The following is an 18,208-nucleotide window of genomic DNA, read 5'->3' on the forward strand; positions in this document are numbered from 1 at the left end:
CCAACCCAACCACACCCATCATACACCCAACCACCCCCGCTCACACCACCCCACTCACTAGCACCCACCCCACCTCACACGCCCTGCTAGCTCAGTGGTAGAGCGTCGCACTTGTACGAGCGCGTCTCGATGCGAAGGTCAGTCGTTCAATCCGGCTGTGGGGCATACATTCAAGGGCTACGAGTAATGCTCTTTTTCCATCCAATCAGTATCGAGTAATGCTGTTTTGTGCATACACACATGCTGGCCACGGCATCCCCAATGTCTACCCTTCCTCCCCAATGTCTACCCTTTCTCCCCACGTCTACCCTTCCCCTCCCCCCTTCCCCTCCACCCCTCTCCTAGCCTCATTCACTCCCACACCACCCTCACCCTCGCACTCCCTCCTTTCCCTCCACCCCCATCGCCTTCCACCCCCCTCTTCCCTCCTCGCCCCATCCACCAGCACGCACGGATTCGCCGGTGCGCCCTCGGATTCGCCCCATCCGTCGGTGCGCCCTCGCCTCCTCCTCCTCCCTCGCACCATTCGTCGGCACCCTCGGGCTGCTGCGTCCGGATTCGCCACCTTTCTCCTCGCCCCCCCTCTTCCCCCACCTCCCTCGCCCCATCCACCCTCGCCCCACCCCATCATTCCACTCCCCTTTCCCTCCTTCGCCACCATCCGCCGTCGCACCACACACCCTCCTCCGCCCTCCTCCGCCCCCCTCGTCCTCCTTCCACAACTCCCCCACCCTCCCCTCGCACCTTCCACCCCTCCTCTTCCCTCGATCCCCTCCGTCCACGCACCTCGATCCCTATCGACGTGAGCGTGCCTTCCTGCGTGACCGCTCTCAAGCGTCTTCCTGAGTGAGCACGAGCGCGCGTCTTCCTCGCTCGTCGGCGTGTGCGTCTCCCTGCGTGAGCGTGTGTGCGTCTTCCTGCACCGTCGGGCGGGACGCGTCTTCCTCGCTCGTCGGTGTGAGCGGGTGTCTTCCTGTCGGCGTGAGCGAGCGTCTTCCTGCCGCTGTGAGCAAGCGTCTTCCCACCGGCGTGAGCGTGACGTCGGCGTGAGTGAGCGCGTCTTCCTCGCTCGTCGGGGTAAGCGTCTTCCTCGCTCGTCGGTCGGGGCGCAGCTCCTCCATCGTCGGCGTGCGCGCGCGTCTTCCTCGCTCGTCGGTGAGAGCGTCTTCCTGCGTGAGTGTGAGCGGCAGCATCCACCAGCGCCTCCTCGCCCCCCCCCCCCCACCTTCCTCCCTCGTCGCTCGTCACGCGGGGCGTCGACCTCCGCCTCTCCTCTTCCCCTACCCCCCTCCCACTCCACCCGCCGGTGCGCCCTCGGATTCGCCACCACCCGCCGGCGCTGCTGCGTTCCGATCGGGTCGGGTCAGGGTGGGCAAGGGGTGAGGGGGCGAGAAAAGAGGAGGGAAAGAGGAGGATGAAGGGTGAGGGAAGGGGGGTCGGGGTGAGGGAAGGTGGAGGGGCGGGGAAAGGAGGGTAGAGGGAGGAGGGGTGGGGGGGAGGGAACAGTAGGGGGAAGGGCGAGGGAGGGCGGGGCTGAATGTATGCGTGGCGATTGGGGTCGGGGGTGAACGACGCGTGGGGGGTAAACGACGCGTTCGAAGGAGCCTAGCGTGCAGCGGCTGAAGGAGCCTAACGTGCATCGGCTGAAGGAGCCTAAGGCGCGTCCGCCGAGACCTGGGAGACGGGATCGCGTCATGTCGCGCAGTCAGGCGAGGCGGTGACAGAGGCGCGTAGAGGCGTAGGAATGAGGCGCGTAGACGCGCGCTCGTCGCGCGAGGCGCGAGCTCTCCCTCCACAACGTCGATGGGCGCAGCTCTCCCTCGCTCGTCGTCGATGGGCGCAGATCCCCGTCTCTCCTCCTCCCCTCCCCCCCTCCCCTCCCCCCCCTTCTCCTACACACCCTCGCACCATCCACCTCCCACCCCTCCTCCCCACACCACCCCCCTCCTCCCCCTCTACACCCTCGCCCTCGCCCTCGCACCATCCCCCTCTTCCCACCGCACCCTCTTCCACCCCTCCCACCCCCCTCGGCCGCGCTCTGTTACTTACTCCCCCCCATTGCGTGCGTCTTCCTGTCGGCGTGAGCGTCTTCCTCGCTCGTCGGTGCGAGCGTCTTCCTGGCGGCGTGCGCGCGTCTTCCCATCGGCGTGAGCGAGCGTCCTCCTGGCGCTGTGAGCGAGCTCTCCCTCGCTCATCGCGCGGGGCGCAGATCTTCCTCGCTCGTCGGGCGGGGCGCGAGCCCTCCACAACGTCGATGGGCGCAGCTCTCCGTCTCTCGTCAGACGCGCCCGTCCTCCACCGTCGGGCGGGCCGCCCCCTCCTCCACCGTATACACGCATCCCACCCTCTCCCTCGCACTCTCCACCCCTTCGCCCTCCTCTCCCCTCTCCACCCTTCCCCTCGCACCCTTCGCCACCCCCTCGCCCTCTCCCCACCTCTCCCCCCTGCGTGAGCACGGGCGAGCGTCTTCCCATCGGTGTGCGTGAGCGTCTTCCTGTCGGTGCAAGCGAGCGCGTCCTCCACCCTTCGCCACCCTTCCCCTCGCACGTGCATACGCCTCCTTCTCCACCGTGCATACGCGCCCGTCGTCCACGTGCATACGCGCCCCATCCACCGTGTATACGCGCTCCATTCGGCGCCCCATCGATACGCGCCACCCCCCTCCTACACACACAACCTCCCCTCTCCCTCCCTCCCCACCACCCCCCTCTCCCCTCCCCACCGTATATATGCGCCCCCAATCGTCTATATGCACACCCCCAGTCTCCCGTCGAACGCACACCCTCTTCCCTCCCTCTTCTCCTACACACCCCTCCCTCTTCCTCCTCTATCCTTTTCCTCTCCCCCTTCTCTCGCTCGTCGCGCGGGGCGCAGCTCTCCGTCTCCCGTCAGTGGCGCGCTCTGTCCACCGTCAGACGCACACCCCCTAGCTCCCGTCAGGCGCACACCCCCGGTCTCCCGTCAGACGCGCGCTGCTGCGTTCGGTTCAGGGTGGGGAAGGTGGGGTGGGGAAGGGTATGGGGAGGGGAGAGGGGCGAGGGAGGGTGGGGTGGGGTAGAGTAGGGGAGGGTAGGGGAGAGGGGAAGGAGCGAGGGGAAGGGGGAAGGGGCGAGGGTAGGGGACGGGGGGTGAAGGGGAAGGGGAGGAGGGAGGCGGGTGGAAGGGGCGAGGGTAGGGGACGGGGGGTGAAGGGGAAGGGGAGGAGGGTATGAGGACGGCGCTGGGTATGAGAACGTCGGGTTAAAGGAGGAGCCTAACGCGCATCAGCTGAAGAAGCCTAACGTGCATCAGCTGAAGGGGCCTAACGTGCATCGGCTGAAGGACCCTAAGGCGCGTCGATCGAGGCCCATGAGGAGACGGGATCGCGTCCGCCGAGACCTGGGAGACGGGATCGCGTCATGTCGCGCAGTCAGGCGGGGCGGTGACAGAGGCGCGCAGTGAGGCGTAGAAAGAAGGCGCGTAGAGGCGTAGAAAGGAGGGGTGTAGAGGCGTAGAAAGGAGGCGCGCAGGCGTGTAGATACGAGGCGCGTAAACGCGTAGAAAGGAGGCGTGTAGAGGCGTAGAAAGAAGGCGCAGTGGGGCGCTGAAAGAAGGCGTGTAGATGCGTAGAAAGAAGGCGCGGAGAGGCGGTGAAAGAAGGCGCGCAGTGAGGCGTACGCACGAAGGCGCGTAAACGCGTACGCACGAGGCTGGAGTTAACAAGGACAAGTACATCCGAGAGCCAATAGGGACATCGACGTCTGTGAGCCAGCAGGGACAAGGACATTTGTGGGCTAACACTGAAAGACACGACGGACGCGACAAGAAACGACGGACGCGACAAGAAACGACGGACGCGACAAGGCACGACGGACGCCGACGGGACAAGACACGACGAAGCGCGCACCGACCCCTCGCACCCATCCCATCCGGACGCACGGGGGAGGACCGAGACGCGGGTAGGGAGAGGTCGATCGCTTGTAGGGCGATCGCAGCCAGCCGCACTCGTCCTCGATGTCGACTGCAGGTAGAGCTACGTCGATCGTCGGTAGGGTTAGCGAGCGCGACCATGCGCGCGTTGTCCTCGTCCTCGTCAACAATGCGTCCGTAACCCTCGTCATCGTGCGTCCGTGTGCGCAGAGAAACGAAAAAACAACCCGCGTAGAAAAAGAGATGTGGTCTGGTATTGGGATGGGAGTGCCCCACAGCCGACTTGAACGACTGACCTTCGCATCGGATGCAACAATGGGCGTATACGAGTGCGACGCTCTACCACTGAGCTAGCAGGGCGGTGAAAGCGGGGGAGGAGAGGCGTTGCGCGAGCCAGGGAGGGCACGGCGAGAGCTAGGGAGGGCATAGCGGGAGCCAGGGGGAGCACGGCGGGATTCCAGCGGTCCGCAATGGCGGTAAGGACCGAGGAGAGTGTAGGAAGTCAAGTAGAACGGGCAGCTGTGCGAGGAAGGCTGGGACGATCGGAGTGCTTGCGCTGATGGTGGTACGGAAGCAAGGGACAAGACCGCGATCACGGCTTGACGCGCAGTGGCCTGTCCGGTTGACGCGACCCACAAACGCTGTCTGACGCGACTTGCGATCGTTGACGTGACGCGTGCTGCGATGACCAACGCCCCCGCGACCCCGGACCGATCGACGCTGTGGGCGAGGATAGCGGGCCTGCGATCGGGGATGGCCGTCTGCGGCTAGCGACGTCATGTCTGTCATCGAGGACGAGAACGGACCTACCTGCGATCGAACGCGCCCTACCTGTGACCGACGTAGCTCTACCTGCGATAGGCCGCTGCCTTCCACGTTCCAGTCCTTCCCGTGCGTCCGGATGACATGTATGCGTGTTCGAGGGGTCTAGGGTTCGGTGGAGAGCTGCGGTGCGTGCTTCATTGCGTCTTGTCGCGTCCGTAGCGCTCGCTGTCTGTCTCATGTCTACCTGCACAATCACACGTCGACGCCCAATCTCCGTGCACGTCCACGCGCCCTTCCTGTTCCGCGCGTACTGCCCTCGAGCCTTCCGAAAGCCCGAACGCCTCCACCACCTCCATCTTCGTCGCTCATCAACACCCTCACGTAGGCCGTCCTCTTCCCACTATAAACGTCTATACTTCATTCCACATCCTCATCCTCTATCCGCTCTCCCTTCCGCCCCCATCCGCACGAACCCCATATACGCGGACCGCCCCAGGCGTACCTTCTCAAGTCACCTACACCACCACCCGATGCCCCCTTACCCCTTCCTGCCCTCCTCCCCGAACCCTTTCAAATCTCTTCACTTCCCGCGCCCCCTTCACCATAACCTCCCGACTGCTCCTCCCCTTCTCCCCTTCCATCCATCCCTTCTCCTCTTCTCCCCTTCCATCCATCCCTTCTCCCCTTCTCCCCTTCCATCCATCCCTTCTCCCCTTCTCCCCTTCCGTCCCTTCTCTCCTCTTCTCCCCTTCCGTCCCTTCTCTCCTCTTCTCCTCTTCTCCCCTTCCGTCCCTTCTCTCCTCTTCTCCCCTTCCGTCCCTTCTCTCCTCTTCTCCCCTTCCGTCCCTTCTCTCCTCTTCTCCCCTTCCGTCCCTTCTCTCCTCTTCTCCCCTTCCGTCCCTTCTCTCCTCTTCTCCCCTTCCGTCCCTTCTCTCCTCTTCTCCCCTTCCGTCCCGTCTCTCCTCCTCCCCTCCTCCCCTCCCCCTTCATTTCCGTCCCCGTTACTGCCCGCTCGCCACCCCACGGCCCGCCCTTTTGCTCAACGCTTCCCTCCACTCCTCCCCCATCCCTCCACTCCTCCCCCCTCCCTCCACTCCTCTCCTTCCCTCCACTCCTCCCCCATCCCTCCGCTCCTTCCCCATCCCTCCGCTCCTTCCCCATCCCTCCGCTCCTCCCCCATCCCTCCACTCCTCTCCCATCCCTCCGCTCCCACCTTCCGCACGCCGTCTCCGGAAGCGCGCGAGAGAGGGGGCGAGATGGGGGGGGGGGTGCGAGATGGGGGGGTGCGAGATGGAGGGGGCGAGAGAGGGGGCGAGATGGGGGGGGCGAGAGAGGGGGGGGTGCGAGGGAGGGAGAGGGAAGGGCACATCGCACCCCCAGAGGGAAGGGCACATCGCACCCTCTCGCATGTCGTAGCCCCTCTCGCATGTCGTAGCCTCTCTCGCATGTCGTAGCCTCTCTCGCATGTCGTAGCCCCTCTCGCATGCCGTAGCGCTCCCATACGAGTAGGCATTAGTATCGAACGTCTACGTATCATCAAATGTCTACGTCTACGTATCATCGAATGTCTACGCATCATCGAATGTCTACGCATCACCGAATGTCTACGCATCATCGAATGTCATCTCTCTTCATACTCCGACGCGATTTCCCACCGTACCGAAGGGCGATTTTCCACCGTACCGAAGGGCGATGACCCGCTGTGACCCAACGCGCCATCCTCTACACCCCAGTGCGCCATCCTCTACACCCCAGTGCGCCATCTTCTGCACCCCAGTGCGCCATCCTCTACACCCCAGTGCGCCATCTTCTACACCCCAACGCGATGACCCACCGTGACCCAACGCGCCATCCTCTGCACCCCAGTGCGCCATCTTCTGCACCCCAACGCGCGATTTTCCACTCGCCAGTGCGCCATCTTCTACTCGCCACACGACGGTAAGATAATAAGGCCCGGGCGATTGCGTGCGAGAAGGGCGAGCAGATTGCGTGCGAGAAGGGCGAGCAGATTGCGTGCGAGAAGGGTGAGCAGAGGAGGTGGAGGGAGGAGGAGGTGGAGGGAGGGGTGGAGAGAGGGGTGGGGGACGAAGAGGTGGAGGGAGGGGTGGGGGACGAGGTGGTGGACTGCGCGCGAGAAGGGTGAACAAAGAGGGAAGGAGCGGTACTATAACGTTGGGGAAGGAGCGGTACTATAAAGCTGGGGAAGGAGCGGTACTATAAAGTTGGGGAAGGAGCGGTACTATAAAGTTGGGGAAGGAGCGGTACTATAAAGTTGGGGAAGGGGAGAGGGACGAGGAGGCGGACGAGGAAAATAAGGTGGACGAGGAAAATAGGGCGGACGAGGAAAATAAGGCGGACGAGGAAAATCAGGCGGACGAGGAAAATAGGGCGGACGAGGAAAAGAAGGTGGAGGCGTGAGATGTGGGGAATCGCTACTGAGAGGTTGGGAATCGCTACACTGAGATGTGGGGAATCGCTACTGAGAGGTTGGGAATCGCTACACTGAGATGTGGGGAATCGCTACTGAGAGGTTGGCGGAAGGCAGACGGCAGGCGGAAGGCAGACGGCAGGCGGAAGGCAAGCGGAATCCACCTACGAAGCAAAAGCGGAATCCACCTACGACGCAAACGCGGAATCCACCTACGAAGCAAAAGCGGAAGCCACCTACGAGCCTAGCAAACGCGAAAGCCGCCTACGAAGCAAAAGCGGAATCCACCTACGAAGCAAACGCGGAATCCACCTACGAAGCAAACGCGAAAGCCACCTACGACGCAAGAGCGGAAGCCTTCTAGTACGACGCAAACGCGGTGCCCTGAAAGCGCCCATATGCGCGCATTCTATTCCAGTGAACTCGATCGAGTACATCGCGCCTGGACTTGATCGAGTACATCGCGCCTGGACTTGATCGAGTACATCGCGCCTGGACTTGATCGAGTGCATCGCGCCTGATACAGTCGTCGGTGGTTGGCAAGGCCGCTGTTAGCACCCCTCTCCTCCATCGTCTCGCCCCGCGCATGAGCCGCCGGACGTGATCCCACCGCCTGCTCACGCTCACCACGCCTCCCTGTCCTCGCGAGCCCGCCACGCCCTCCCTGTCCTCGCGCACTCATAAAGCCCTCCCGTCCTCGCGAGCCCGCCAAGCCCGCCCGTCCTCGCGCACTCATCAAATCCTCCCGTCCTCGCGAGCCCGCCGCGCCCTCCCGTCCTCGCGCATTCATCAATCCCTGCACGGTCAGCTCCGGGAAGCACCGCGGTCAGCTTTGGGCAGCACCGCGTCAGGAAGGCCGGGAAGCACCACGCCAGGAAGACCGCGGTGTATCGCGTCAGGAAGACCAGGAAACACCGCGCCAGGAATGCCGCGGTGTATCGCGCCAGGAATGCCGCGAAGGGTGCTGGCGCGGCGTCCACTTGTGAGGATCCGACGGCTAGGGAGCGCAGGTGGGGGGAGGGGGGAGGCTGGGAGGATTTCGGAGGACGGGGAGGCGCAGGCGAAGATTTCGGAGGACGGGGAGTTGGGGAAGACGCCAGAGGGGGGGAGTTGGGGAAGACGCCAGAGGGGGGGGGGGGGGAATGAGAGGGGTCGACGGCGGAGAGGAAGGAGATGGCAGTAAAGGGGGAGAAGTAGAAAGCGCTAGCACCACCGGGTGCCGCCCTCGTACCACCGGGTGCCGCCCGCGCATCGACCTAGACCTCAAGCTCCTCCAAATTGGGAAAGTACCGCGCGAACGCGGCGAGCCGCGCCCCTCGCGGGCCACCGTTGCGCGCTCCCGCCGCGTCCGCATCGCCCCCACCCAGCGCGTCCGCACCGCCCACACCCTCCGCTGCGTGGAGTTCGCGTGCGCGCCCCTCCCCCTCCCCTCTACCCACCTCCCTCGCCGCGAATCGCCTCAGCCTCGGCCACGCCGCGCCCATCTCCCGAATTTCCTCCTCTTCGGGGCTGGTATCCATGTTCTCCTCCTCGAGACTGGTATCCATGACCGCCTCTTCGAGGCTGGTATCCATGACCGCCTCTTCGAGGCTGGTATCCATGTTCTCCTCGAGACTGGTATACATATTCTGCACTGCGAGCCTGATACTCCCCCCCTCGCCCATCCGCTGCACTTCGCCCATCCGCTGCACTTCGCCCATCCGCCGAACACCCCCCACCCCGAACCTGATCTCGAGCCACACCAGCTCAAGCTCTTCCAAACCGCGACATACATGGAGCGCGCGCAGGTCGCGAGGGGAAACACTCGTGTCGGTCCAGTCTCCGGTGAGGGTGAGGTGCGTGAGTGTCCGGGCGGCCGAGGAGCATGCGATGTCGGCGCACGCCTGCCGCATATGCCCCGGACTCAGAATCCGCTCCATCGTGAGGTGCGTCAGCGCGGGTGGGTCGAGGATGCGGAGGACGGCGCCGCTGATGTAGGGCGCGAGGACGCCCGGGGTGAGGATGTCGACGGCGAGGGACTTGAGGCGCGGGGCGATGTTCTTCGTCGCCGGGGAGGTATCTGCGATCGTCCTCGTCGCCGGGGAGGTATCTAGCGACTCGTCCAGCTCAAACGAATGCGCCCGATATCCACCGTAGACCTCCAGGTGCTCGAGGCTGGGCATGGTGGCTATGGCGCGCAACGTCGCGGTGTCCAGGTGCGAGAAGTCGATGACGAGGGATTGGAGGGTGTCGCCGAGGCGCGACGTGATACTAGTATTTAGGTGGGGAGAGATGGTGTCGCCAGGGAGGGTGGGTATGTCGTCCTTGGGGTGGGAGGAGATGGAATCAGTGAGGGGTGAGGAGGTACTATCCCCGCAGAGCGAGCGGGTACTGTCCCCGCAGAGCGAGGGTGTACTGTCCCCATAGTGCGAGCGGGTACCATCCCCGCGGCGCGCCAGCAACTCGCGAAACAGATGGTTCTGGTTATCCGGATAGTCAAGCACAACGTGCAGCTTTTTGACCGATGGGGGAAAGCACCCGCGCCGAGAACGAACCGCGAGTCCGTCGGGGCCCCCTCGCCCAGCGAGGACCCCGTCGCGCTCGCCCAGCGCCATCCCATCTCCCCGACTGGGACACACCCCACCGAGCAATACCCCCATCGTCCGATACAGCTCCTCGACGTCCATACTCCGATGATGCAAGATGAGCTCGAGGTCTGTCACGGACGGCGCCAAGAGCACGGGGAGGGAGTCCGCGTACCCGGCTACGAGGCTAAAGGTGCGGAGGTTGGGGAAGATGAAGGGTGCGTGTTGGCGCGGGTTGGCAGACTTGTCGCCTGGGGAACAGAAGCCTGACGCACACAGCGCACGGGCGACCCGTGCGACAGATGGCCCATCGACCTCGAAGCTGCTGGTGCTGTTGCGCAAGTCGAGATCGCGAACGAAGGGTGCGTAGAAGCGCGCGCGGGACACGTCGGGGGGCGTGAGGTCGTCGATGGTGGTTATCCGGGTCTTTCGATGGGTTAATCAGGCTGGGAGGAAGGGACGAGGAAGAAGCAAGAGGACAAGGAGGGCCGTCGCTCCGGTACTCAACGAGAATACCCACTAACCTCACTATCCCTATACCTCTTCGACTCCGGTAGAAGCAAGATGAAGGGCTCAAGTGTGACGATCCGCTCCCACAACAGGGCGAGCGCAGGTCGGAGGAAGGCCCGACATGTGCGCGCGAGAGCGTTCAGAAACTTTTTCTCGCAAACGTGAGAGAAGATGAGCTCCAGGAGCTCGGTGGTGCATAGTGCGGCATGCATCCGTTGGGCGCCATGGGTCAGAGAATGTCGCCGCCTGCGCGTTCGGCTGTTGCCGGGAAAGCGCCACAAACGCGTTGCCTTTCGGGGCTCAGCATTGTTCTTCCTTCCTCTCACACACGACTCGGTACCGAAGGCCTTCGATTGCGCCATTCCTTCAGCCTGAACGCATAGCCCTCGTGAACTCGTGAACTCGCGACTGCCTCCGCATTCTGCCGCCCGAGCCCGAGAGGGATCGGCTACCCTTTGCCGGACGCGCCTCCCTCTCCATATCTTCCCCATCCTCAAGCTCCGTCGTCTCCGTGTCCAGTGACTCTGGGAATTCCAAAGTCAGACTTGAATATGACCCCGCACAAATCTATGTACCCGCGTTCTACGATACAGTATGCAGGTCCGCCCACGATTCCTACCCGCGCTAACACGTACTGAAGGCAGACATTGCACTCCGCCCTTCGCCACCCCTGTCACGTCTTGCGTCAATCGCAACGCCGCTTCTATTCATCGTCTCCCATGCATACACCCACCCTCCGCCACCTCCGCTGAGCCGGTGATTGTTTACCTCCCGGAGTCCTGGACGGGCGCTTGAGACCACGGTAGATACCTCCCCGGATCCCCCCTGGTCGCACGGCGTCCTCGTCTCTGCTGGAAGCAGCAGTACTACTGCGCACAACTCACAAGAGAGTCGAACAATGAAAACGGCTGTAAGCCTGTCATCCCTCAAGCGAGCGCGTGGGAGCGTGGGAGGTCGCGCGGTGCACCGGCAGGCGCTCCAGACCCCCATCCGCGCAGGGTCCCGCGCGCTTGCCCGCCGCGCCGCTGATGGGGCGCACGACTCCGGCGGCGTTGATGGTCTGGGCGCGCGCCGCCCGCTAGGCATGATGGGGGAGCCCTGATGGTGAATGGGGGAGCCTATCGGGGCACGGAGGGGCCTATCGGTGCAAGACGGGGGAGGGCGTGCGCTCGGCGGGGGGGACCGCGGGGTGTCGCTTGCTTGCTTCTTACGCGCTCGCTCGCTTGCTTCGTACGCGTCCGCTCGCTTGCTTCCTGCGCATCCGCTGACTAGGCTAGTATCGACGTGGTGGCGCCCTCCTGCGCGCCTTCGACCTGATTTATACGACGGAACGCGTTCTGCTGCCCTCACTACCCTCGACGCGCGCCTACACTCTACTTCCTTATCACCATGACCGTCTCGCCACCCAACCTACGCATCGCGATCGTGTACGTAGCCCGTCCTTCTCTCGATCACCTTCCCCCCTTCCCCGTGCATCCTCACTCATCGGCCGCCGTCCAATCCCATCACCCGCATACCCCGCCATGCGCCACTCCTACAAGCACTAACCGATCCTCAGTGGCGGCGGCATCGCCGGCCTCTCTCTCGTCCTCGCGCTCCAGCGCTTCTGCTCCTCCGTCCAGAACCTCGAGATCACCGTCTATGAAGCCGCGCCTCTCTTGGATCAGGCGGGCGCAGGTCTCGGCATGTACACGCGCACCCTGGGCATCCTGCGCGATCTCGGGCTAGAGGAAGAGCTGGCGAAGTTCGAGGCGCAGGATAAGCATAGTCTGGGTGAGTTCTGGCGGGGATGGGTGGGTTGAGAAGAGCAAGGGCTGACGATGTGCTTCATTCAGTATGGCGAGTACGGAAGAGCGATATGAAGGAGGGGAAGCATGTACACGATATGTATCTCGATGATGGTGTGTATTCTCTCTCTTGTTCTCCGTCCTGCTCTCGTTCCACCCCTCTCGTCTGCAATGTCACTAACCCCTCTACCTCAGGCCCCCTCATGCTCTTCCACCGCGCGGACTTCCAGGGCATGATCCTCCGCCACCTCCCGCCCTCCGTCCGCGTCCACCTGTCGCACCGCCTCGTCGGCTTCACGGAGTCGCCTCGGGTGTCATCCTCATCATCGTCCGCAGTGTTCTCATCCTCATTCTCAGCCTTATCCCCATTCTCATCCTCATCCCCATTCTCATCCTCATCCGACACTGCGGGCAACTCGACCGAGATCCGCCTCGAGTTCGAGAACGGGGCGACGGCGGTGTGCGACGTGCTCATCGGCGCGGATGGCCTGCGCTCGCGCGTCAGGCGCGGACTGGCGGATCTCGCGGAGGCGGAGGTGGCGGCTGGGTCGGGGGAGGCGGCGCAGTCAGGGATGGCGAGGGCGGATAGCGGAGCAGCTCACCCTACAGAGACAACCGCGAAAGCATCGACGAACACGCTGAAAGCATCAACGAACCCGCCGAAAGCACACAACCAGCCGCCGACGTTCCACTCCGCCGCGCTCTTCGCTGCGCGCGCGGAGCCCGTGTGGACGGGGACGTACGTGTTCCGCGGGCTGGTCGAGACGGCGAAGCTCGCCGAGCGCTGGCCGGGGCATCCGGCGCTGACTGTGCCACTCCAGGTGCGTGCGTCTTGACTAGCGTCTAGTGGAGAGATAATGAAGCTGACTTTGTGCTCGTTATAGTATGTCGGGAAGGATAGGGTGCGTTTGCTCTCTAGTGTATGCGGCGCGCTCTCTAGCATATGCGGCGCGCTTTCCGCCGTGTGCACTTTGTAGCTCGTCGCTCACCGCGCCACCCGCAGCACGTCACCAGCTACCCCATCGCGCAGGGCAAGTACATCAACGTCGTCCCGAACATCACCAACTTCGCGCGCTCGGGGATCCGGATGAGTCCTGAGGAGGCGGCGACGGCGAAGGCAACGACGGAGGAGGTCCTCAAGGAGTTCGAGGACTGGGAGGACGAGGTGAAGGTGTTGATCGAGGTGCGTATGGCAGATGGGCTCCATGCTCTCTTCTGCCTGTGACGCCCGCGACCCAAACATTGACCGGCGCTTCCAGCTCATGGAGGTCCTCGGCCGATGGCCCATCCAGACCCTCGACTCGCTGCCAACGTATACCGCAGGCAAAGTCATCCTGCTCGGTGACGCGGTTCGTATATCTCCCCCTTCGTCCTCGCCCGCCCTCTCTGACGCGCTTGCAGGCCCACGCGATGTCCCAACACCTCGGCGCCGGCGCAGGGCAGGGCATCGAGGTGAGCTGTCTCGACGTTAACACCAATATCCGCTCGTCGCTCATCCTTCCCCAGGACGCATACGTGCTCGGCAAGTGCTTCGCCAAGGCCTTCGCCGAGGGCCACGCCGACCCCGTCCCCCGCGTCGCTGCGCTCTATAACGCCCTCCGCCTGCCCATCGGGAATCACGTCCAAGAGCGCTCGATGCTCATGGGGCGCGTCTACACCTTCGACTTGGACCTGATCTACGAGGACAGGCGGCTGAACGGTCGCGAGTCAGCGAACGGTCGCGAGTCGCCGGACGCCCCCGCGCCGGAGGTCACCATCGCGCACGACAACGAGGCCGCAGCGAATCGGGAGTGGGAGCGCCGCCTGAGCGCCCGCGCGAAGAAGGCGTTCGCGCTACCCGCGAGCTGGGCGGCGATGGACGATACGGCGCGCATGTCGTGGCTGACGGTCGACAGCTACAACTGGCAGAACAGCGCATTTATAAGGGAGCGCGACGCGGAGACAGCGCGAGTGCTGGGGATGTGAGCTTTGGTTTGTGAGACTCATTATCGTCGCCGTGAATGCCAGCGATCAGGCAGAGGTACTCAGCTCCTTGTAGTATTTATCGATTAGACCCTTGTTATCCCGCTGTGCTATAGATGGCAGATATATATTCTTCTACTCTCAATATGTGGCAGCGCATGCACAAGAATGAGCGCTTGCAGGTAGGTACAGAGAGATGAATGGCGACGCACAGTAACTAATCCGTGTGACAGGCTACGCTGAGGTCACAGCGTCTTTCTTGCCTTTGACGATCGGGCTCTGAAGATGCATGTCGCGCTGCAGATACCAGAGCTCCTCGAACACATCCTTTGCGATCTTTACAACGATGATTGCTTAGGGGACCTTGCCAGCTTGGCACGCACATGCAAAGGCTTTTCGGATTCAGCCCTCCGTACTCTGTGGGAAACGGTCGTCGACATAGGATCTCTGATAGAGTTGCTGCCCTCATCCGCAATGATATGGCCAGGCAAGGAGTACCGCAGCAGCGCGGTACGTGTATGCATCTTTTATCAAGTAGGCAGAATTGCTTACGCGGTCGTCAGATCCTATCGCGGCCTTTCACTCCGCAAGAGGTTGTCTCGATTATCCGATACGGTCTCCTCGCTCGTAATCTCCAACTATCAACTGAAGAACTTGCCAAGTATCATGATATCTTAAAGGCGATAGCGGAAGTCTCTGGCCAGGTCACACTATTTCCCAACCTCCTCACCCTCACAGTCGACATCGATGCAACATCCTCGGATGAGATTGCAGAATGCCTTCTCGACCTTATCCCTTTGTCACTCCACGGCATCAACATGTCTGTCATTACCTCGCGGGCATCTTCTCAGGTCCAGCGCATACTCTTCGCCTTGAAAGGCCGACAACCTCTCAGCATCCAGTCTTTCGCCTTCAGATCGGAGGCTGCATTCGTGGAGGGCCGCAGGATGGTGGAATTATTGAACGGATGGAATAGCCTCCGTCGCGTCACAATATACGGCTGCCTTCGTCCAGAGGTCGCTCTCGCAGCCCTTGCGCTTCCTAACCTACATTCGCTGGACCTTGGGACCAACGAACCTCGAGGAGAGTCGCTCAAAATAGGCAGCGTATCCACTGCGCGTACTCTACGCAAATTAAGCATATATTATCTGGACGACTACTCGTCTGCGACCAACTTCATCACCTTACTCCCGAATGCATCGCTCGCAACGATCACCGTCACGGCATACGGCAGCATCGCGCATCTCAAGGAGTTCTTCTTGGCGCTCTCTCGTCGCCGTCCCGTCACGGTTTTGCGCGAACTCGACTTGCGTCTAAGCTGCAGCCGTGACCCTGAGATCGCTCCGGCACTCTCCTTCCACGACCATGTCTCGTCGCTTCTCGTCTTCCCCAACCTAGTCCACCTATTCATTAATATTGATGCATCCCTGTCTCTGAGCGACGAGGACGTGCGACGGATGTCCCTCGCTTGGCCTCGTATCCGATGGCTCACCCTCTATGGTGCCACGCCGGAGAGCAGACAGCTGCCCGAATGCACCCTGCCGGCGCTCCTGTGGCTCGCCCGCCATTGCGCTGAGCTAGCCTGGCTTGATATCAGTCTCGACGCTCGAGTGACAGCCATTCCTAGCGGCATTCCATCAAGGGCCACCCAACGCTCGCTGCGCACACTCATACTGCACCGCTCGCCCATCGCGTCCAGCGCCGATGTTATCCGATTCCTTGCGTGCCACTTTCCCGGGCTGCGTATCATCGATGGAGTGGATCAGGTGGGGGAGCAGCCTCGATGGAGAGATGCTCAGGAAGAATTCAGAAGGATTGCCAAGGAGGTTTAGGTGCGGAAGGAATGGCAGCGCGTGGTCACGTCGATAATGGGTCTGGACAGTTGACACTTACCCTGTCAATTATTTTCGGGATTTCTATATGCTGTCCAACCCTTCACTGGGCTCATACGAGGTCCGTGCAGGCCCACTTGCTGGCATATACAATGCACTGGCGGCTGCAATCGAGAGGCTGCGATGCAGTTCGAATTTGTGGCGTTGGCGGCAACGAGCGCGTGGCAACTCGGTGTCTTCCCGAACACCCACCTGAAGTGGCACACAGTGCACAAGCTCTCCTTATCCCCGGGTACCACAGCTCCATGTACGTACTTCTACTTCTCTCTATCCTTGGGTGTCTCGTGTTGCTCTCGATGCACTTACGCTCATCCATCAGGCAGTCAAGATGCACCGCGTGCTTCGTACGCCCGAGCTAGTCAATCTGATCATCGACCTCGTACATTGGTACTCGCTCCCTGCCGTTACCAGAACATGCGTCGGCTTCTTTGAGCCCGCAGCACGCAGATTATGGGCAAAAGCCCACACATTCGTGAACTTGGCAATGTGCCTGCCGGATTCATGCTGGAAGTGCTCGAAATACGTGCATGGATTATGGGGCTATAACTCAAAGCTGGTCAGTCTCGCACGCGGGCCTTCTCGAGCCAATATGCAAGTGCTGACTCGCCGATTTGCAGACCATCATCCGCGACCTCACTATGCACGACGTTCAGAGATTCAGGCTCTACGCTTCATTCGTTCGGGAGCTCGACTTCCACCCCGAATTTGCCGGAGTCAGGCCGCGGAGTCTCGAGAAGATTGCTCTGGCGCTGGGAGACGCGAACCTGCTGCCCAACCTTCGCCGTCTCACGTATCATGGCCCGTCACAATGGTCTCGTATACTTCCCTTTCTCATTCCAGCATCCCTTACAGAATTCACCTTCGACATATATACGGTGAACAGGGGAGACTCCGAGGATATCGACCCTGAGGACGGCGAGCACGAGCGATCCGCGATCGCCACACTCAGCAACCGTCGATCTCTCGACATGCTCGAATTGACGTGGCCTGTACGCTTTCCATCCTTGGAAGACACAATGCGGGGCTGGAGCAGCCTCAAGCATCTTCGTCTTTCCGGCTCGGTCGACGCTGCCGCGCTGTGCGCGATTGTCGATCTACCTCGCGTTGAGTCTCTCGCGCTGATCAACTGCATTGTGCAGTTACCGGATACTGTGCCCGTTAACTTCCATATACGCCACTCGCTGAAGACCTTGTGCGTATTTGGGACCAGCGCGCCTTGTGCCGCCTGGTTCTTCGAAGCAGCAGGGCACGTCGAGCTCGAGCAGGTCAAATTGGCATGTCACACCTTCCGAAGGCCTAACTCGTTGAAAGCGACATGTCAAATGCTCGAGAAGCATTGCTCAAAAGCCCTACAGATCCTCACCATCATCGAGATCGAGCCCGAATCACACGGCGAGGTGGTACAAGACGAGGAGACCTCGACATATACCATCGACGACCTGCTTCCCCTTCTCAGCTTCCCAAACCTCTGGTTCTGTTCCATCGAGCTGCGCAGCAGGCTCGTTCTATGGGACAAGGACATCCTGTTGATAGCTCAGGCCTGGCCTGCGCTCGAGCAGCTGGACCTCTACGGCATCGCGGTCCCTCGGCCCACCTGCACTCTCACCAGCCTCCTCATCCTCGGCCACTTCACGCCAGCGATACGCCGAGTGGCGATGAGCATGGACGCTACCACGATCGACGCGCTGAACGAGGCTCTATCGCAGAGCCCGGGCGACGTCATGGCAGCGTTCACCAACCGCTCACTCAGGACCCTGGCCGTGCTCGACTCGCCTATCAATTCTGAGTTGGCGGTCGCATCTTTCTTGTCGAGGTTCTTCTTGTCTTTGAAGGTCGTCCACTGCGTGGCAGCGAAGGACGGAGAAAGAGAGGAGGAAAATCGGCGACGTAGGACGTGGGCCGAAGTCGCGAAAGCGCTGCCTTACTTCATGGAGGCAAGAGCCGCCGGGATGGACGGGCCCTTAGAAACGAGATGACAAAGACCAGCGTGCAGCGATCAGAATCCGTGTAAGTGTTCTTTCGATCCAGTTTTACGTGCTGTATTTACTCGTACTCAGTCCGCCGTACAGTTCCTGCTCTGCCATACACGCTGTGATTTACCTCATCAGTTACTTTTGTGACTTCTTTTGCTATACAAATCATCGCCCGGACTCATCCAAAGGCCCACAAGCTGGAGCCTCATACTCGCCGAACCAACGGCTGCACTCGAGAGGCCTTCGGAGTTCAGAGTCAGACTGGATCCGAATTTGTGGCGTTGGCGACAACGAGCGCGTGGCAACTCGGTGTCTTCCCGAACGCTCATCTGAAGTCGCATAGTGCACAAATCCTGGCTGCCTTTAGGTCATACAGATCCATGTACGCTCCCGCTCCTTACTCTAGGCGTCATTCTCT

At 61.8% G+C, this 18,208-nt stretch overlaps 7 protein-coding genes and 2 non-coding genes across 9 annotated transcripts; 4 read left to right on the top strand and 5 right to left on the bottom strand.

The window, feature by feature from the left end:
* Positions 1–80: 80 nt before the first annotated feature.
* On the top strand, positions 81–165 carry SCHCODRAFT_t259. The gene has a single exon. It is a non-coding gene; the product is annotated as a tRNA-Thr (tRNA).
* Positions 166–245: 80 nt separating this feature from the next.
* On the bottom strand, positions 246–2,756 carry SCHCODRAFT_02123485 (uncharacterized protein). Its single transcript, XM_050341864.1, has 2 exons — positions 2,050–2,756; positions 246–1,169 (listed from the first exon to the last, which is right to left on the bottom strand). The coding sequence occupies exons 1-2, from the start codon at positions 2,574–2,576 to the stop codon at positions 305–307; spliced, it is 1,392 nt and encodes a 463-aa protein (XP_050197098.1). The 5' UTR covers positions 2,577–2,756; the 3' UTR covers positions 246–304.
* Positions 2,757–3,217: 461 nt separating this feature from the next.
* SCHCODRAFT_02644242 (uncharacterized protein) lies at positions 3,218–3,719 on the bottom strand. The gene is made up of 2 exons (XM_050346382.1): positions 3,307–3,719; positions 3,218–3,253 (listed from the first exon to the last, which is right to left on the bottom strand). Exon 1 carries the CDS (start codon positions 3,712–3,714, stop codon positions 3,397–3,399), a length of 318 nt encoding a protein of 105 aa, XP_050197099.1. The 5' UTR covers positions 3,715–3,719; the 3' UTR covers positions 3,218–3,253; positions 3,307–3,396.
* A 458-nt stretch (positions 3,720–4,177) lies between these two features.
* Positions 4,178–4,269, bottom strand: SCHCODRAFT_t269. The gene has a single exon. It is a non-coding gene; the product is annotated as a tRNA-Thr (tRNA).
* A 3,965-nt stretch (positions 4,270–8,234) lies between these two features.
* SCHCODRAFT_02593647 (uncharacterized protein) lies at positions 8,235–10,396 on the bottom strand. The gene is made up of 2 exons (XM_003026323.3): positions 10,191–10,396; positions 8,235–10,092 (listed from the first exon to the last, which is right to left on the bottom strand). Exons 1-2 carry the CDS (start codon positions 10,386–10,388, stop codon positions 8,359–8,361), a joined length of 1,932 nt encoding a protein of 643 aa, XP_003026369.2. The 5' UTR covers positions 10,389–10,396; the 3' UTR covers positions 8,235–8,358.
* A 266-nt stretch (positions 10,397–10,662) lies between these two features.
* On the bottom strand, positions 10,663–11,413 carry SCHCODRAFT_02123576 (uncharacterized protein). The gene is made up of 2 exons (XM_050341865.1): positions 10,752–11,413; positions 10,663–10,700 (listed from the first exon to the last, which is right to left on the bottom strand). The coding sequence occupies exon 1, from the start codon at positions 11,260–11,262 to the stop codon at positions 10,801–10,803; it is 462 nt and encodes a 153-aa protein (XP_050197100.1). The 5' UTR covers positions 11,263–11,413; the 3' UTR covers positions 10,663–10,700; positions 10,752–10,800.
* On the top strand, positions 11,388–14,059 carry SCHCODRAFT_01137406 (FAD/NAD(P)-binding domain-containing protein). Its single transcript, XM_003026414.2, has 9 exons — positions 11,388–11,603; positions 11,735–11,949; positions 12,012–12,077; positions 12,159–12,784; positions 12,848–12,865; positions 12,967–13,146; positions 13,223–13,312; positions 13,365–13,415; positions 13,470–14,059. The coding sequence occupies exons 1-9, from the start codon at positions 11,566–11,568 to the stop codon at positions 13,926–13,928; spliced, it is 1,743 nt and encodes a 580-aa protein (XP_003026460.1). The 5' UTR covers positions 11,388–11,565; the 3' UTR covers positions 13,929–14,059.
* Positions 14,060–14,258: 199 nt separating this feature from the next.
* On the top strand, positions 14,259–15,932 carry SCHCODRAFT_02753567 (uncharacterized protein). The gene is made up of 2 exons (XM_050347280.1): positions 14,259–14,435; positions 14,489–15,932. Exons 1-2 carry the CDS (start codon positions 14,400–14,402, stop codon positions 15,755–15,757), a joined length of 1,305 nt encoding a protein of 434 aa, XP_050197101.1. The 5' UTR covers positions 14,259–14,399; the 3' UTR covers positions 15,758–15,932.
* A 213-nt stretch (positions 15,933–16,145) lies between these two features.
* Positions 16,146–17,793, top strand: SCHCODRAFT_02673486 (uncharacterized protein; the record flags this gene model as incomplete). Its single annotated transcript, XM_003026413.3, has 2 exons — positions 16,146–16,373; positions 16,435–17,793. 2 exons carry the CDS (start codon positions 16,146–16,148, stop codon positions 17,791–17,793), a joined length of 1,587 nt encoding a protein of 528 aa, XP_003026459.2.
* Between the last annotated feature and the right edge of the window lie 415 nt (positions 17,794–18,208).

This window comes from Schizophyllum commune (genome assembly GCF_000143185.2).
Source record: "Schizophyllum commune H4-8 unplaced genomic scaffold SCHCOscaffold_16, whole genome shotgun sequence".
In the NCBI taxonomy this organism is placed as follows: domain Eukaryota; kingdom Fungi; phylum Basidiomycota; class Agaricomycetes; order Agaricales; family Schizophyllaceae; genus Schizophyllum; species Schizophyllum commune.

Bases quoted from the DNA above. Each gene is read 5' to 3' on its own strand.
- SCHCODRAFT_02123485 (XM_050341864.1), bottom strand. From the start codon at position 2,576: ATGCACGGTGGAGAAGGAGGCGTATGCACGTGCGAGGGGAAGGGTGGC. The intron at 1,170-2,049 runs GTAAGTAACAGA...ACACTCACGCAG, and splicing joins GACGCACGCAATGGGGGGGA to GAAGACGCTCTCACCGACGA.
- SCHCODRAFT_02644242 (XM_050346382.1), bottom strand. From the start codon at position 3,714: ATGTACTTGTCCTTGTTAACTCCAGCCTCGTGCGTACGCGTTTACGCG.
- SCHCODRAFT_02593647 (XM_003026323.3), bottom strand. From the start codon at position 10,388: ATGCATGCCGCACTATGCACCACCGAGCTCCTGGAGCTCATCTTCTCT. The intron at 10,093-10,190 runs GTTAGTGGGTAT...ACCCATCGAAAG, and splicing joins AGAGGTATAGGGATAGTGAG to ACCCGGATAACCACCATCGA.
- SCHCODRAFT_02123576 (XM_050341865.1), bottom strand. From the start codon at position 11,262: ATGCCTAGCGGGCGGCGCGCGCCCAGACCATCAACGCCGCCGGAGTCG.
- SCHCODRAFT_01137406 (XM_003026414.2), top strand. From the start codon at position 11,566: ATGACCGTCTCGCCACCCAACCTACGCATCGCGATCGT. The intron at 13,147-13,222 runs GTGCGTATGGCA...CGGCGCTTCCAG, and splicing joins AGGTGAAGGTGTTGATCGAG to CTCATGGAGGTCCTCGGCCG. The intron at 13,416-13,469 runs GTGAGCTGTCTC...ATCCTTCCCCAG, and splicing joins GCGCAGGGCAGGGCATCGAG to GACGCATACGTGCTCGGCAA.
- SCHCODRAFT_02753567 (XM_050347280.1), top strand. From the start codon at position 14,400: ATGATATGGCCAGGCAAGGAGTACCGCAGCAGCGCG. The intron at 14,436-14,488 runs GTACGTGTATGC...CGCGGTCGTCAG, and splicing joins AGGAGTACCGCAGCAGCGCG to ATCCTATCGCGGCCTTTCAC.